General features: G+C 47.9%; 1 protein-coding gene across 40 annotated transcripts in view; it reads right to left on the minus strand.

Moving 5' to 3' along the window:
• Window positions 1-16,819, minus strand: part of CACNA1C (calcium voltage-gated channel subunit alpha1 C) — a 753,388-nt gene that overhangs the window by 64,310 nt on the left and 672,259 nt on the right. For 17 of the 40 annotated variants that reach the window (XM_045061164.1, XM_045061171.1, XM_045061172.1 and 14 more), the window contains one exon: window positions 3,664-3,747. In XM_045061164.1, the coding sequence (XP_044917099.1) occupies window positions 3,664-3,747 (84 nt within the window). Of the gene's footprint in view, window positions 1-3,663; window positions 3,748-4,302; window positions 4,387-16,819 lie in introns of all 40 variants that reach the window. The other 23 variants (XM_045061174.1, XM_045061169.1, XM_045061182.1 and 20 more) reach the window with 3 other exon arrangements.

The raw sequence follows: 16,819 nt of genomic DNA on the forward strand, positions 1-16,819 counted from the left end.
CTCTGTAGTTTTAAAAGAGTCAAAGATAATGAGTGACAGGTGAAAGCCCTTATGGATTCCTCTGAGGCTAAAAGTGTGGATTCCTGCCAAATAGAACATATGCCTGGGAAAGGATGTCTTGTGATGACAGTATGGCTAGAAAATTCCAGGAAGGCCTAGAGCAGCACCCAGGGAAACTTCCCTGGGTGCTGTGAACTTCCTCATGCCAGGGAGCGTCCAGACCCATAACCTGCCGACAACGTGAAGGCAGAACCGTGTGGTGGAGGGACCTACCTCTGAGACTACACGTTATTGCTCATTGGTTTGTCATCCACAGCACTGAGCTCGGGGTCCTTCCAGGACCATGCTTGTGGAGGAGGCTTATGGAGGCCTGAGTTGTGGGCAGTGGTCACGGTGCTTCCTTTCACCTGGCTGTAGCTGTCCAGCATGTTCCAGAGTCTAAGCATATCCAGGAAATAAGGGCCCTTGCAGTGTCTGTGGGTAGTAAGTTATACTTAGATATAACTGGTTGGAGATTAGGCCCTGCCAGCTACTCCAGTAGGGGTTTTGGAAAAAATGTCATTTGCTTGGGTGCCATCATCTCTCCCACTCAGTGGTGCTTTACAGTTACATAGAGTTTTAAAATAGATGCTCTTATTTCAGCCTCAAAACACACTGCAGTAAATATCATCATATTCCTTTGACAGATGAGGAAACTAAGTCTTTGGGCATTTTGGTAACTTCTATAGGCAGAGCTTTTGACTTCACATCTGGCCCTCTCTTCCTCTCCCACACTGCCTTTGGGCTTTGGATGATGTTACATTTATTCTCTTTGTTCAGAAGCCATTAGTTGTGTGGTGTGGGTCTCTGGACACCTTCTCTTGCTCTCCCTTATACACATTGTCCCCGTTTGATCTCCAGACAACCCTTCAGTTGTCATTTGTATGACTTTTAACAAATTCCTCAATCTGGAGGAGTGAGAAGAATCTCAGTGCAGGGTGAAGGGAGGCTGGAGGAGTCAGAGGTACATCAGGACTCTCAGGTGGGATGACACATAGTTCCTAGTTTAGAAAATGGGAAAAATCCCTGTGTGGTTATTTAAAATATAAATTACAGAATGTCAGGGGTGCCCGGCTGGCTCAGTCAGGAGAATGTGCAACTCTTGATCTCAGGGTTGTGAGTTCAAGCCCCACGTGGGGTGTAGAGATTACTTAAGTAAATAAAAAAGATGACTTAAAAAATAGGAATAGATTACACGATGTAAGAGCTGAACAAATCCTGGCTAGTGGGAGTACACATAGGGGGTTATGTGAGATGTGTGTGTTTGTTCAAGGCACCTTGGAGTGAAGAGATAGGTGCTCTAGCCCAGGGCACAGTGAACTGGCTACACCAAGAGGCCGAAATCCAGCTGTATGGCTCTGAAAGGCACTTAAATCTCTCCATCAGCATCTTTACGGTCAGCAAATTGGGAGTGATAATTCTTGCCTGTGAAATTCACAAGGCAGTTATGAGTTACCTGAGATAAATGCATAGGTGAATCATAAGTAGAAAACCATCATCTAAACATAAGGGTCTGCATGATGATTTCATGCTCCTTTCTTGCCCTGCACACTCCTTCTTTATCCCAATGTAGCCACTTTTTCTGTAGAAAATTTATACCCTAGCAAACTTATTTTGCTTTGTTTTTCATTTAAAAACACTTATAGTTTGGGAGAAAATGGCAGGTTGAGTGATGTAGGCCTTGCCAACAGTGAGAATCACAAAGGTACCCCCTGGGGCTGCAATGAGTCCTCCCTGCATCCAGGAGAGCTCTTAGTCTCTTGGCATAGATTCTTACAGAACTGCATTACTGTGTTGAAGACAAACCCCTCTGAAGGCAAGGCTGCTCTTTCTTTTCTATTTCTCTCTCTGCCTGCTCCATCAGTTGAGAGCACCATAAGGCACAGGCTCCAAGCACAAAGGTGCTGGCCTTTAGACATGCGTGGGTGACTCATGGACCTGATTAGCACCTGAGATTTAGGGCTCATCTAGCCTGAAAGTCCTAAAGTGTGCTCAGGAGTGGTGAGGGTGGTTGTGGGAGGTGTTGAGGGGAGGGGAGGCACAGAGCATGAGTAGGAAGATTGATTTTTTTTAAGGATCTGATAATTTCATGGGAAAAGTCAAGGGAGAGTATGTACACACACACACACACACACACACACACACACACACAACATGAGACAAAGACAACGCAGGGGGATCTCGGAGAAAGAAGGACCATCGAATCTGTAGCTATAGGGTGAGCAGGGAGGGTACAAGAGGTTGGGAGGGGAATGTAGGGAAAGTATTAACAGGCTCCTTCCAACGTCCATCTGCTGGAAGGAAAGTAGATGGGCTTCTAGTCAGGGGAATCAGGCAGATATGATAACATGTCAGTTCAACTGATTGGGAGCAAAATATGGAGTGGAGCAAGGAGGGTAAGGATGGAGAAGGGAGATGGTGGCAGTTGGTAGGGTACTTTCAAACATCTTAGATCAAAACTCTACAGCGTCTGCTCCGTGCTGTTATTCAATGGTTCAGTGCATCAAAGGTTTGTGCAAACATTACCAAGTCTCTTAATTAAGGAAAAATAATAACAACAAAAAAATCAAACGGACACATGTTAAAGACTAACCGCAAGAGGGCTTGCCTATAGATAAAGAGAGAAGGTTTAAACATGCCAGGTAACAAAAAGACATGTGCAGGAACTGGAAGGAACTGTATAGGAGGAGGCAACTTGGGAGAAGGTGGCAGGAGGCCCTGGGTGGGGGCAGGGGCTGGGGTTCTGTCTGAGGCTAGGGAGCCGGGGGCTGGGTTGTGATGGGGTCGGGAGTGGGAGAGAACCAGGCAGGTGCAAGAGTCAGTTCTCCAGGAAGGTTCATGTGGGAGTGAGACGCTCATCCAGAATCTGCTTCCACAGCCAGGGGAGGAAAGGCTGTGGAAGGAAAGACCCTGGGAAGAGCTCCCAGTGGATCACCCAACTGCTTGGTTCTTTGGCCACTCCAGAGAAGAGGGATCTGAGCAGGGGTCCTGACATGGTCGGTTCTCCTCTCCCAAAGGAGCCTGGGGGGACTGGGCTGCCTGCAGGGGCTGCTGATGTTAAAATGGCAATGGAGCCCTTCCTTTCAGTGTGAATGTAATGGGCTGGTCTCTGGGCTGACAAGGCAGGCAAAGTCCAAGCCTTAACTTTGGTGGTCCACCGTGAGGGAGCTCCTTTCCAAGGTGCCATGGGAGTGGAAGGTGAGACAGGGAAAGGCAACAGTCTGGAGGTGAAGGTGGGGGTGAGGAGAGGCTTGGGTCCCTGCCCCAGCAGTGGCCCAGAAGTTGTAAATACCCCTTTGCTCTGGCACTCTCTGTTTCCCATAGCTGCATCCTCCTATACAGTGTGAGTCATGCCAGGCTGATTGTAAAGGGAGAGAGAAAAGATGCAGCAATCAAAAAAGGAAAGGGGAGGCCTAACTCGTTCCAAAAGTTAAAAAAAATCAAAATAAAGCAACAGGAAAAAAAAATCCTTTAAACCAACTTAAACAAACAAATAAAATAAACAAAATAAAAATAAGGAGGTGGGGAGGAGAAAATAAAATGAAGGAAAAAAAATGAACCGGGGAACGACAAATGAGTGTTAGAACAGGCACGGACAGTCAGGTACAGACGCCATGTACTTACGTTTACCTCGGTGATTGCTATATCAACAATGCTACCCACAACAATCAAGGCGTCAAATGTATTCCATGCATCACAGAAATAGTGCTGCATGGGGCAGAAAAGCCGAGGAAAAGAGAGAGAAAGAAGAGAAAAAAAAAAAAACCAACAACAAAGGAGAAAAACAAAACAAAAAGGAAGAGGAAAAAATGAAAAAAAAAAGCATGAAAGAAAGGAGAGAAGAGAAAAAAATGAGAAAAGAAAGAGGTTACGTGGGCATATTAAATACTCTCTTACCACTCTACAGTTCTGGCGGCTCAAACCTGGGCAACCTGGTTCTCACAGGGCGGAGAGGGCTGACAAAAGCTGGGTTAGTTCAAAGATTTCCCCTGTGCCTGCCCCTTCGCTCAGCTCCGGGCTCCTGGGCCCAGCACAGTGGGGCAGAGCTGGGACAAACAGAAAAAAAGGAGGAGAAGCTCCCACTTTTTTTCCCCCATAGACGACGGCAGGTTCAATAAAAAGCATGACTGGAGGGGGGTAAAAACAGGAAATTAAAAAACCAAAAAAATAAAAGGAGGTAAAGAGAGAGAGTGACAGAAAGGGAAACAGAGGAGGCAGAGGAGGAAGAAGGAGGCTTCCTGGGGAGGGCAGAGTCATACTCACATTAGTTTCACTGAGAATGACGTCAATTATGCTGCCAATTACGATGAGGAAGTCAAAAACATTCCAGGGATCACTAAAGTAACCCTACATAAGGGAGGGGCAGGCAGGATGGGGATTAAAAAGGAATATTAGACAGACAAGAACAGAGCAACATCACCATCAGAATCACCGTCCAGGCACCTGAGTGTTGCTGCTGGAGTTGTGAGGGCCCTTATCTGTGGCCAGGAGCCCAAGAGGGAAGCAGGTGGCTGGGAAGTGGCTGGTCCAACCTTCCTGCCCCACCCACCCATGGTCACAAGGCCCCCCTTCTTCCAGGTCCATCCCACATAACCACCCTCCTGCACAAAGGCTCTTTCTGTTTCCCACGGGGGATAGGAATAGACATGGGGGCAGGCAATGGGAGTTGCAATGGCACAGAGACATGGTTGGACTCAGTCCCTGCTCAGCGTTTCCTATGCCCCCAGTTCTTCTCCATCAGAAGGGCCTGTCTGCAGGCAGGGAGGGACACAGATGGAGGCAGGAGGGACATAGGTGTGTGATCCCCTTGAGGTGATTGGACTGTGGTCCTGTGGATGATTTGGGAATTCCAAAGGCCCTGAAAACCACAGCAGTGTGGTCCAGAAGGGTGGCCAGGTCATCTGGGCTCAGCAGTGACTCATGTAAAGCTCAGCAATAACGAGAGGACTGCCTCATAAAAACAATACCTCTAATAAGCTCGACTCTATGCAGCTAGAATCAGGGTCATCCCTGTTCCAGCACTGGACATGCCCTGGTCTTTCCAGGGACAGCTCTGTTCTGGCACAGGTTTTACTAACTGAAAGGAGACAGAGTCCAGGTCAGTCTTCTAGTTCAGTAATGTCAGATAGAGCCCTAGACAGTGCTTTCAGGGGTATCTCCTATGCACCTCCCCCAGCTTCCTCTCCTAACACCATCAGTTTGATATAGAGTCCCGTTGAAATGCAAATGCCACCCAAAGTGAATGAAATTATCAAAGCCTGAGAACTGGATTGATAGGGGTGGTCTGGGTAGAGGGAATGGGGATGCAGGCTTCACAAGAAGGGACTGGAGGCAGTGGTGCCACGGAAGGGAGATTATGGCACAGAGTGGGAGGACTAGTGTCCAGACTTCACCACTTCACCCTGTGTTCATGGATTTCATTGGTGTTCCATCATATTTGGAGAAGGGGAAGAGATGATTTTGAAAGACTATTTTGAGGTCTTGGATGAGGAGTCAACCCAAGGATAGGCTGTCTCAGATATCCTAGAGGATTCCAGGAGTCCTGGGAGGGTGGACTCTTTACAGAGAAGACAGGTGTCTTGGGTCTGGACCACCTGCCTCTCTGAGAGGTGGAGGAGTCTAGAGAGCACTGCTTTGTGGTCACATGGGGTATATGTGCACAGTTCAGGCAACCCCAGGAACAGGATAGGCACATTACCCAGGGGTGGAAAGGAAAGGACCTAGTACTAAAGATATTTATCTTCTTAAAAAAAGGACATTACATTTGCTTCTTCAGTTTTTCAAGGAATGTTCTGCAAAGGGGACAAGACAGGGCTGGGCCACATTTGTTCAGCAGGACCAGCATTTTCCTATTCTCTGAGACACTAGCTGGGGCCTCGAGGTTGCTGGTGGCAAACTCTAGAGGTTGGGGAGTGGGTATGAAAGCATTAAGGGTCCTCTGAGAGTTTCCCAGACCTCTTTCCCCAGTTCTCTTGAAGGCTGCCAACTCTCCCTTTTAATATGTTACTCACAAGAGCCAAGAGTCTGTTCCTCCATCGTCCTGGCTCTATCCAGCTCCCTTAACTTCCCCACTTCCCGGCCATGCCCTCTTTCCAGAGGGATCGCAAGACATGCTGTCCTAGGGCTGTTATTCTTAGTGTGGGAGGTCAGGTCACAGGGAAAGGGGCCTCTCAGTTCCCAGGCATTTCTGCCAAAAGAAAACAGAAACGCCAGTGCGGAGACTTTGGACAGCTAGACTGGAGAAGCAGAGGTTGGCCAGGGCGTGGGTTAGGTGAGGGTCAGCTGGAAAACATGGCTTTCTTGTTGGCTTCCCAGAATAGTTTCTGAATATACGAGAGCCTTTGAGGCAGAGGGAGACTGTTCTCTTCTATTTAAGTCACATGTTATGAGCAGGAAATAACTAATTCCTTCCCAGGTTCTTAGATATAATTCACAGGGCAAAGGGAGAAAATGGATTTTGAAAGAAGGGAGGTAAAGAGTGAAGACCCCAAATGATATAAATATATATGTGTTTTAGACTTTGGAAAACACTGGGAGAGTCTCTCTAGGTGGAAATACCATCTCTTTGGGGAGAGATATTTCAGAAGGGAAGGAGAGGTGGGGTCGAGGAAGAAAAAGGAGAGAAACAGGAACCAGAGCAGAGTCCAGGAATATTCAGCATCTAGCCTAGAAAACGTGGTAACAAAACATTATTTGGGTGTGGGGGCAAGAGGAGAGATAGGAAGGGGGAAGGCTCAGCATTCAGGAAAGGAAGAGGAGTTGGAGCCTTCTCATTCACCAGAGACCTGAAACAAAATGGGTGAGCCGGCCTGGTCTGCAACGCCTCTGAGAGAGGAGAAAAGGGAAGGAAGGCAGAGAGTAGGGCAAAGGCCAGGATAAACACACAGGTTAGTCACCTGGTGAGCACCAGGGGAAGGACTGACACCTAAAGGGACCCTGCCAACTACCCAGTTGGGCAACACTCATTATCCTTTCTCTAGGATTTCTTTGTGTACATGCAGACAGAGGGAAAACACACGCCAGCCCATTCCTCCTTGACCATGGCCCTCTCCCAACCTTTCATGGCTGGCTTCCATTGGTTGGACTCTCTTGAGATGAATGCCTCATGCCTCATCCTTGCCATCACCAGGCTGTGCTACTGAGGCTTTTCATTGACTCCTCTGTCCCTGGCAAGATACCTGGTAGGCCCAGTGCCAGGGCCTCCAATGGGGGCAGAGACCGACCAGTTGCCTTATTGCCAAGGGCTCCCGTGGACTCTTCCCGAGAAGATTTACACACAGCTAGAATGCATGGGTGAGGGAGCATGTTTGGGGTGGGTGGGTGGCAGGATCCCTTTAAGAGACAGATTTTCACCCTGACTCGTCCATACACCCACCTTCCCACTCCTCTATCCCATAAGCCCATCAATTCTCTAAGCTGGACCATGAAGACAGTTTCAGACCCAGTTTTCAGGTCTCTGTTTCCTTGGTCCACCTCCTCCCTGCTCCCCCCCCCCCAACAGTCCTTCCTCCCACCTGTTCCAAACCCATCCCCAGAAACAAGGTGATCTCCTCCATTTAGACACCTGGCCAAATCCCTATGTGGGCAGGGCCTGGAGGAATATTTTTTCCCCTGCACACTCTGGAGTGTAAGAGCTTAGTATTCTCTCTCTCTCTCTCTCTCTCTCTCTCTCTCTCTCTCTCTCTCTCACATACACACACACACACACACTGTTTAGCCCACCACCTTATTTGCTGGAAACCACAGGTAATACAGATTTTGCGGGTGTAATGGAAGAAGGAGGGTGGGAAAAATCGTAGACTTTTTCTCTTATCAAATCAGTTTAACCTGGAGCCAAGCTGTACCTGTGACTCCTTCCTTCCCTGGTGATGAAGTCCCAAAGGGTAGGGTAGAAGTCAAGGTTAGGAAGAGGGTTTTCCTTGCTCTCCTTGAAATGGCGAACCAAACCTCTTAATGTCCAGCTCCTCAGAGACAAGCAGGGTTGATCACCCAGAAGGGATGGTGTTTGGGGCGCTAGAAGGCTTTCCCTTGGCTTCCTTAAATCCTGCAGATGTAGTGGGTTTTCCCCTTTCAAATCCCAGGCTTTGGGGATTAGTTTGGAAGATGGGCCTCTCCTCTGGCCTTCCTGGGGCTGGTCTCATGTGTATCCACTCAGGCTGCCAAGCGGCCACCCCTGTGATGTTGCTTATACTCTCGGCATCACCCATTTTCCTGAGTGCTGCTGGACCCCTGCTCACCAGCTGAGGTGGACTGACAACATGTAGACCAACCTGATTCTAGCTTTAGCAAATCATTGTTGGAAAGGAAAAGTTGCTGCAAAACACCACATTGTGCATTTTGACTACACAAGAATTGTGAATTTCCTTCCCTTTTGGATAATCTGTGCCCTGATTCACCTCCATCAGTGAAGTTTCCAAGTCGAAAGAGCACATGGTCTCTGGAGGTAGGTTGTTGGCTCAAATTCTACTTCTGACACTTTACTAGTCGGGTAATCTTGAGCAGATAAATTCACCTCTCTGCGCCTCAGTTTCCCCATGTGTAAAATGGGAAAACTATAGGGTGATAGTGGGGATTAAGTGAGGCAATGCTTGTAAAGCATTTAGACCTGTGCCTGGCCTAAAGTAAGCTCTAAATGAACATGGATGACTGTCAGGACTAACTTGAGCTCATCTACCTCTCTCCTCATTAAGCAGGGTTCACAAGTTCACTTTTGGGTGTGGGACTGAGTAGAAGGGAAGGCAAAGCGCAGGTGTGTGGAAGAAGTGGGGAAGAAGTAGAAGGTTCTAGGATAGTGAGCTTACCTTTTGTCTGCATCTAGGGCCTTTTCTGCCTACCTTGAGTCATGAGTGAGTACTTTGACTGTCTTTTGAGACTCTTGAAATAAATCTGGCTAGTACCATTTGGAGATTGATGACAGTTTGTGAGTTGTCATGGCTCAATTTTGTTCGACTCAAGGTTATGTAGACAGTTAACTGCCAGGTTCTTAGAAACTACTATCTGTGTTGGCGGAGACCCAGGCCCTTGTTCTTTTGCCTAGAAGGCTGGGAGGAGAGGATGGGCTGCCACGTGGGTCTGTTTTCTGCCTCTGATCCCGGAGAGCAGGGCTGCTACAGAGAGGTTATAGGCACGTGCGTTTGCCCTTGAATTCTGGATTCTTAGTTCCTTCCCTGCCCAGAGCCGAGGTCTCCTCTGTGATCTTAGAGGCAATAAAAGCTAACAGGTTGGTGGTGAGAAGGTATCACAAGAAAATCTGGGATTATGTTGTGTCTTCTTAGGGATTTTGAGGTAATGATGATTTTGCTGCCATCATTTTTCCCCCTCTTCTCTATTCCTGCCTGCCCACCTTCAAATCTACTTCTGATGGTAAAGCAAAGAAACACAAAGGAGGTGATGAGGAAACTTTCCTAGCCCCGATGCGGAAGCTGACCTGGACTTTCAGTCTGTCTGGGGGTGCTTACTTCCAGAGACACTAGAGCCCCAGAGAGTGTTGCCAGGCACAGTGTCCACATGGGAGACCTGAGCTGAGATTAGCAGTGGAGGTGCTGGAATTGAGACAGAGAAAGGCCAGGGAAGGAAGAGTGTCAGAGGGAGGCAGAGCCCAGCTGGCAGGAGGCAGAGATGGCAGAGAAGCAAAGGAACTGCAGGAATCAGGTGAGAAGCAAAAGGTGAGAAGGGCATGGATGGGGAAGGTCATGAAAGGTAGATGGCAGAGGCAGAGGGAAGGATGTAAAGAGGTGTGAGAGAGGAAAAGCCATATGGATAGTGGGAAGGGGGGAAGAAGGAGAGAGAAAAGGAGAAAGAGGGGGAGTGGAGGGGAGTGTGAGAGGTGGCAGGCAGGATGCACAGTGCCCAGAGGTGGACTGCGGTCTCTGGCAGCTCTGCATCTCAGGGGGGAAGCTGGGAGTCCACACAAAGCTGGAGGAGGGGGGTCAGGCCACCTGCTGGAGGCAGGGCCTAAAATGGAAGGGAGAGGCCAACCATGGTTCATCCTCCCCCAGGGGAAGGGGGTCCCTGAAAGAGAACGAGAGCCCCTGCTTGAGTGAACAAGCATTTGAGAGAAGGTACATGAGGCAGGGAGCTGAGCAGAGGTGTTGGTGTGGTGGGGGGAGGTGCCCAGGTCCTTGGCAGCACTGGTCTCTCCTGGGTTTTGGGACATGGGACTGAGGCACGGGTGGGGGTGGGGGGAGAGTGAATGAGCCAGGGAGAGGCGCTGAATGCAGCTGGCAGCACCGCAGCCGTGGGGAGAGTCGATCTCACAGAGTATCAGGGAGCAAAATGGTAACTGACACCAAGCAGAGATAATATGAATTGTATTATGTTAGGATGTCATTTAGACATAACAGTAATCATGGAGATTAGTGGTGTCTAAAGGCGAAGTGGTAACTGGAGCATGCAGCTGCTCCAGGCACCTGGCAGCCTGGGAGGCAGTAAGGATTCTGCCTTCTTCTGTCAGCTCCTACCCTGTGGTGTGTTCATTCAGAGGCTCCTGGAGGCTCACACTGTACAGATAACTGGGGACAGTGGACACAAGGGGAGGAGCCAGCAGGGGGCTGGGGTTAGGGACTGGGTCCTTGGCCCTGGGGAGAGGAGACCCGAGGTGGGTGGTGTGACAGGGCTGCCCTTGAAGTTGTTGGAGGAACTGGACACTTTGAACTGGAAATCTTCTCCATGTTTTTTTTTAAATTAAGTTTTTTTCATCCCCAGGAATGTTTCAAAGGCCTTCTTTCATTTATTTATCTTAGGAGCACACAGTGAGCACTTACTAGGTGCCTTACTAGGTGCCACAAGATTGAATAGATCTGACACTTGCACTCTTCCCCCCGGGAGCAGATGAAAAACTGGGGGTTATTGACTAAGTTCCTTTTGGGGACCACAGAAAGCTCTTTCTGTGCCTCAGCATGCACCTGGGTGGGCTGCAGGATCCCAGTGGCTGCTTCCTGCTACTACTGAGCTGCTTTCTGCCCAGGTCTCCTCCAGGACCAGGGTGCTGGATGGATGTGTCCCCATGGCGGGGACAGGCCAGGCAGACACATTGCAATGTATGCAGGCAACCTGCAGTTCAAATAAACACTACAGACATGCTCCGAAGGACAAGGGAAGGCAGAGAACAGGCAGTGTTGGGAGTGGGTGAACGAGGAGACTGAACTTGGACCTTGACAGCCCTCTGTGGTCTGCCTGCCTTGAGTCCTCTCTCCAATCCAGCTGGGAAGACACTCCAAACCCAGATCGGACAGGTCTCCTCCGTGTCCTTCCTGGCCTAATGGGCTGACCCCTGCTTAGTGAAGGGGTAGGGGTGACCAAAGCGCAATTGTGAGAGGCAGCACCTGTGCCCACTTTAGTGCATGAAACGTGAACTGAATGAGCTACTGCCCTGTTTCCAGAGATGAACCTTGAGTTGTGCAGGCAGGTTCCCATAGCCTCTGCCTCCTCCTCTGTCAAACAGGAGCAATCACTATGCAGCCCTCACAGGCTCTGTGAGGACAGCCTCAGTTCACACGGGATGTGTTCAGCGCCTACTGGTTGCAGTGTTGCTGCGAGGACCCCTCTACTGCTGCAGTCTGAGCAGTCAGTAGGGTGGCCTTGCCCATGGCCTTCCTGCACTGCCCCCTCTCCTATAGTAGCAGCTGGGAGCATCGGCAGAGCCTCAGACCTGGTGGGGCAGGTCTGAGGATCCCTCTTCCCCTCCCAGACTCAGGGTGTTCTGGTTTCTTTCTCAGTGGCAGGGCTGGAGAAGCGAACCACGGCGTACTTTCCACAGGGCTTCTTTACACAGTGTGAATAATTTCCCACATTAAATAATTAAATGTAATAGCTAATACCACCCTTCCCACACAAAGGCTTTATGCAAGTCATGTAATTATTTTTTATCATTCATAGTGACTTTTAAGCTCTCAAGCGCCAGGCAGGAAAGAAACCTGTCACAATGTTGCAACAATATGCAAATCCCCCGGTACTAGAGCCACGGTGGGGAGGCCCCTCCCTGACAAAGCCCATTTGTGGCTGTCTGCATGCATTGTTTGGCATCAGGTACCCTATGGACATCTCACAAATAAATAATAATCAGGCTGCTAAGAAACAGGCAGGAGCTACGCCCTACCCAGCGGGTACCTCTTGACTCTGCTGAAGTCTGCTGCCAGGGGCTCAGGGAGTTGTTACGTGGTTCCTCCTTGCTGCCTCCCTTCCTTCTCTTTCCGTTTCTACTCCTTTGAATGAGACTTACATATGTGGGGAGTTTCTGGGTTGAGGGGGTTCCACTGCTGGTGGGAGACCCTGGTTTCTTAATAATTTGGATAAACAGGTTTCAAATATTTCGAGAATTAAATAAGAGGCTGAATGAAGTCCTACCTTAGCCTAGGGCAGTAGTTCTCACTATGGGGTGTGCACTGTCCTCTAGGGTATTTGGGAATCTGTGGGAGCACCCCTAAGATTCGGGGGGTGAAACTGGTATTTTGTAATGGGGGTGGGTAGACCAAGGATGCTAAATGTCCTGCTATGCATGGGACAGTTCTGCCTAATGAACAGTGGTGTGTCCTGTATGACTTTTGGGACACATGTAGGGTGCCACATACAAATAAGGACCGTCACTTATAACTTATCTTAAGTTTTTATTCTAAGGTCTCATATCTCTGCTCTTTCCTTGACTTCTACTTTTTGTGTGGAATGAATGCTACTAAATACAGACTTTCCCCACTGCATTAAAATTCAGGGATTTTATATATATGTGTGTATATATATGCATATAATATAAAATTTATGTACATAAATATTACATTACATTTAATATATAAATATTACCTTATGTGTATAGATGTGAATTTTGTGTACATAAAGATGTATGTTTCCTCTGATTTTCTTTAAGAAGAATTAAGGAGGTATCACAAAGTGTTACAAAAAGAGAACTTTGGTTCAAAAAGGATAGAAGACAGCTAATCTAAAAGGATGTCTAAGTTTCTATACAACTTTTAAAAGAAAATATTGCTTACTCTCGGAGCTTTTACAGTTGAATTTTCCAGGTTGGTGAGGGAATAGAAAGTCATTCAGTCCAAGAGTCATTCATACTTTTATATCTACACTGAACCTTGGCCATTAACCAGCCACTGAGGAGCTGCATCTCAGGGTTTACCCATGGTGTTCCTCAGGTAAGCATTCCCCAAGTGCTTTCACAGGATACACAGGTGAGATCTCCCTTGGGTGGAACTGTCCCTCCCACTGCGGGACATCCAACATCGTTGGCCCCACCCACTCAACCCTCAATGTCAGTTTCACCTCCTTGGATCAGTGTGGGGCCCTGCAGATTCCCAAAAGTGTGTTCTGTGGAACAGTTCTGGGAGATGTTAATTAGCATATCAAAAAACCCCAATGAAACAAAAGAAACAAACCAAAAAACAAGGATCCAGTCCCCTAAAAATGTTGCAAGTGTTGATTCTCATAGCCTTTCCTGGGGCTTTAACCTGGGGCAGTCTTGGAGCACATCCTGCATCACAGGCTCTGAGTCCTACACGAAGAAACCTGTCTCCTTACACTGAAGACAGCAGTTCCCTAGTTTAGGTGGCGATGTTAGGTACTGCCGAATGCCACTCCAGATGGCAGCTCTATAGGTATTAGCAGCCACTCCTTTGGCTTTCCATCTCTGCTTCCCTCTCTAGCTAGTTCTTGAGAATGACCTGGGGAGGGTGAGAATTGAAGGGGGTTTCCTCATAGGGTGTTAGACCTGTCATCGAGGGGTTGGGATCATCTCTGTGAGGAAGGACACAGGGTTCCTCAGTTTTCCCAGGGGATGCTGTCTGTGGAGGACAGTTTTGGTTTGCTCTTATTCAGGTGACATTTCCAGAGACTGACAAGTACCAGGTGCTACTGTGTTAGCATCTGGAGGGATATAAAGGTGGACAAGAGGCAGTCCTGTGAAAAGACTATCCTGACCTTCCTTTGATTCCTCTGCCTCACCCTCACACCTCTTCACCATTGGGCAATGTCACGACTCTGACCACCTCTCTCTGTCTTCCACTGCTGTCACCTGTGCTTCCAGGAACAGACTCCTGCTTTCCCTCTTGGCACATAACAGTGCATTCTTCTTTAAGCAGTCAGCACGCTGACTCAAAAACATGAATCCAATTATATAATTCCTGCTAAGGCCCTGCTCCATGTGGTTTCTGAGGGCAGTCAGGGTAAATCCACACCCCTTACAGATTTTGAAGGGTCTATATCCTCTAACCTTTTCTCTTACTCACTGCTCTCAGTTCCTAAAACAAGCTGAGCTTATCCCTGCCTGCCTCAGGACCTTTGCTCTCACCTCTCCCTCAAATGCTCTTCCAGCCTTTTCAACCTCTGGGCCTCAGTTTAATGGTACCTTCCTGACAACCTTATCTCAAACAGGTGTCTCTTGCCTCAGTCATGCTCACCCTGTGGTGGCCTATTTTGCCCAGCATAGCACTTGCCCTATTCCTTAATCTCTTTGTCTCTGCACTACACTGTGAGCCCTGTGAGATAGTACCATGTCTCAACATCATCACTGAGGTGCTCAATAACCATTTATAGAAAGGAAAGATGGAAAAATCAGTACTAGTAAGTAGAAATGACAGAGGGGCACATTTCAGTTCAATATAAAGAAGGACTCCCAACAGAGCTGCCTGTAGAAATAGGGGATCCCTTATGGCAGAAAGGAAGAATGTGTAGAGATTTCTGCATTGATGGAAGATTGATGATCTTAATGGTGTTTTCTTTTTTTTTTTTTTAACGTTTATTTATTTTTGAGACAGAGAGAAAGAGCATGAACGGGGGAGGGGCAGAGAGAGAGGGAGACACAGAATCGGAAGCAGGCTCCAGGCTCCGAGCTGTCAGCACAGAGCCCGATGCGGGGCTCGAACCCACGGACTGCGAGATCGTGACCTGAGTTGAAATCGGACGCTTAACCGACTGAGCCACGCAGGCACCCCAATGGTGTTTTCTGATATTACCATTTGGATTCTCTTTTCCTTTGTAATTTGCATCCTGCATGCATGCATTAAACTTTCACTGAATGCCTCTCATGGGACACATAATTGCATATGACACAGTTCCTGCCTTCCAGGAATTGGGCAATCTAATTTTTGTCTTCACATCTTGAAAGTCTTCACATGTCAAGTGCATGTGCATGTACGTGTGCATGTGTGTGTGCACATACATTAATATGTAGGCTATTAGACGTCACCTATCAGGTGACTGTTCCCTCTCCTGAAAGTACCTGTCACTTCAGATTTGGAAGGGAAATCCAGGTGGTCCAGATAAATCCAGGGAAACAAAGGGCCAAGGACAGAATGAGGGAATGAGGGGTATAGGGAGAGAAGGGGCCTCAGAGGAGGTGGAAGGACATGGGAATGGAGTGACTATATCAGTTTACATAGACTTATTACTTGAGAGTGGCTTGCCTTCATTCTGTCTCTGATTTGCTTATAAGGAAGAACATGAACATTTGCTGAGGACCCACTAGGTACAGAGTGACATCTCAGTTTGTTCATGTTTATTGTTTCAATTAGGGTGTAGTGGTTAGGGCTTGGCTTTTGAATCACCTAAACCTGCGTTAAAATCCCCCCAAAACCAACAGCAAAAAACTAGCTTTGCCATCTTGGACACATTACTTAGCTTTTCTCTGACCTTCAGTTTCCTAAATACCATCATACTAGTCTCACAGATTGATTGGGATAGTGAATGGAGAATATCTAATGCAATGTTCTTCTGACACTTAATATATATTACTTCCTTCCTTCCTTGTTCCTGAATGTTACTTAATTTAACATATTGGAATCGATACACAATGGGTTCGTGTGTTTATTCACTGCTTCTTAAGTAGAAACAGGAGTACCAGGCTGGATAGGTTTTCCGGGGATGAATGAGATAATGAAATGGGGACTCTGCAAGACCAAAGAGTGAGCCAAAGTCAGGGAGGTCTATTCTTAAAAAGGCGAAGTGAGCAAGGCTATGCTCACCAACATGCCTGTCGTCACTGTTGTGTCCCTGGAACCAAGCACACTGCTGTGTCAGTGCTCAATACAGTATTTGTTGAGTTGTTGGTGAACTTTAGCCTATTGGGAAACCTGGTCTGAAGTCTAATGGACTGGGAAAAAGAGTAGCTGGTGCCCCAGGGATCACCAGGGACACACCTTATATTCAGCCCACAGTAGCAAGACTAATTCCAGACCACACTCTTCCCACCTTCCTTAGGGTCTTCCTTAGCTCAGGAACCTGGTGGGACAGGACCCACAGGGAAGGAGGCTCAGCACTTGCAGCTGACAAGGACTGGGGAAGTCCAGGGATGAACTGGCCGAGTCAGGAGAAAATCCACATTGTGGGATCCTTGAGCAAGAGACTGCTGTCTTACCCTGTCAAGAGGGCTCCCACCATTATGAGTCAATTTCTGGTAGAAAATTAACAGCTGGAGAACAAGCGGGGAGGGTGAGGTAAACCATCTGGCTTTGTGAAGCCAGAGCAGCTGGGCTGAAGAAACTAAGACAGACAGAAGACAGCAGAAGCTGGGAATATTATGGGTAAGAAGCGGTGTCTGGAGCTGTGCTGCCCAATATAGCAGCTGCCGGCCACATTTGGCTATGTAATTTTAAATTAATTATAATAAATATATTTGAAAAACCCATCCTCCGCTGTACTAGCCACATTTCAAACATGCAATAGCCATAGGAGGCTATATTACTGACAGTGCATATGGAACATTGCAGAAAGTTCTATTAGATAGAGCTGGTCCAGAGGCCTCACTTCATCCCTTAGATTTGAAATGCCTTTGGACCCTAAT

Source organism: Felis catus, chromosome B4 (genome assembly GCF_018350175.1).
Source record: "Felis catus isolate Fca126 chromosome B4, F.catus_Fca126_mat1.0, whole genome shotgun sequence".
In the NCBI taxonomy this organism is placed as follows: domain Eukaryota; kingdom Metazoa; phylum Chordata; class Mammalia; order Carnivora; family Felidae; genus Felis; species Felis catus.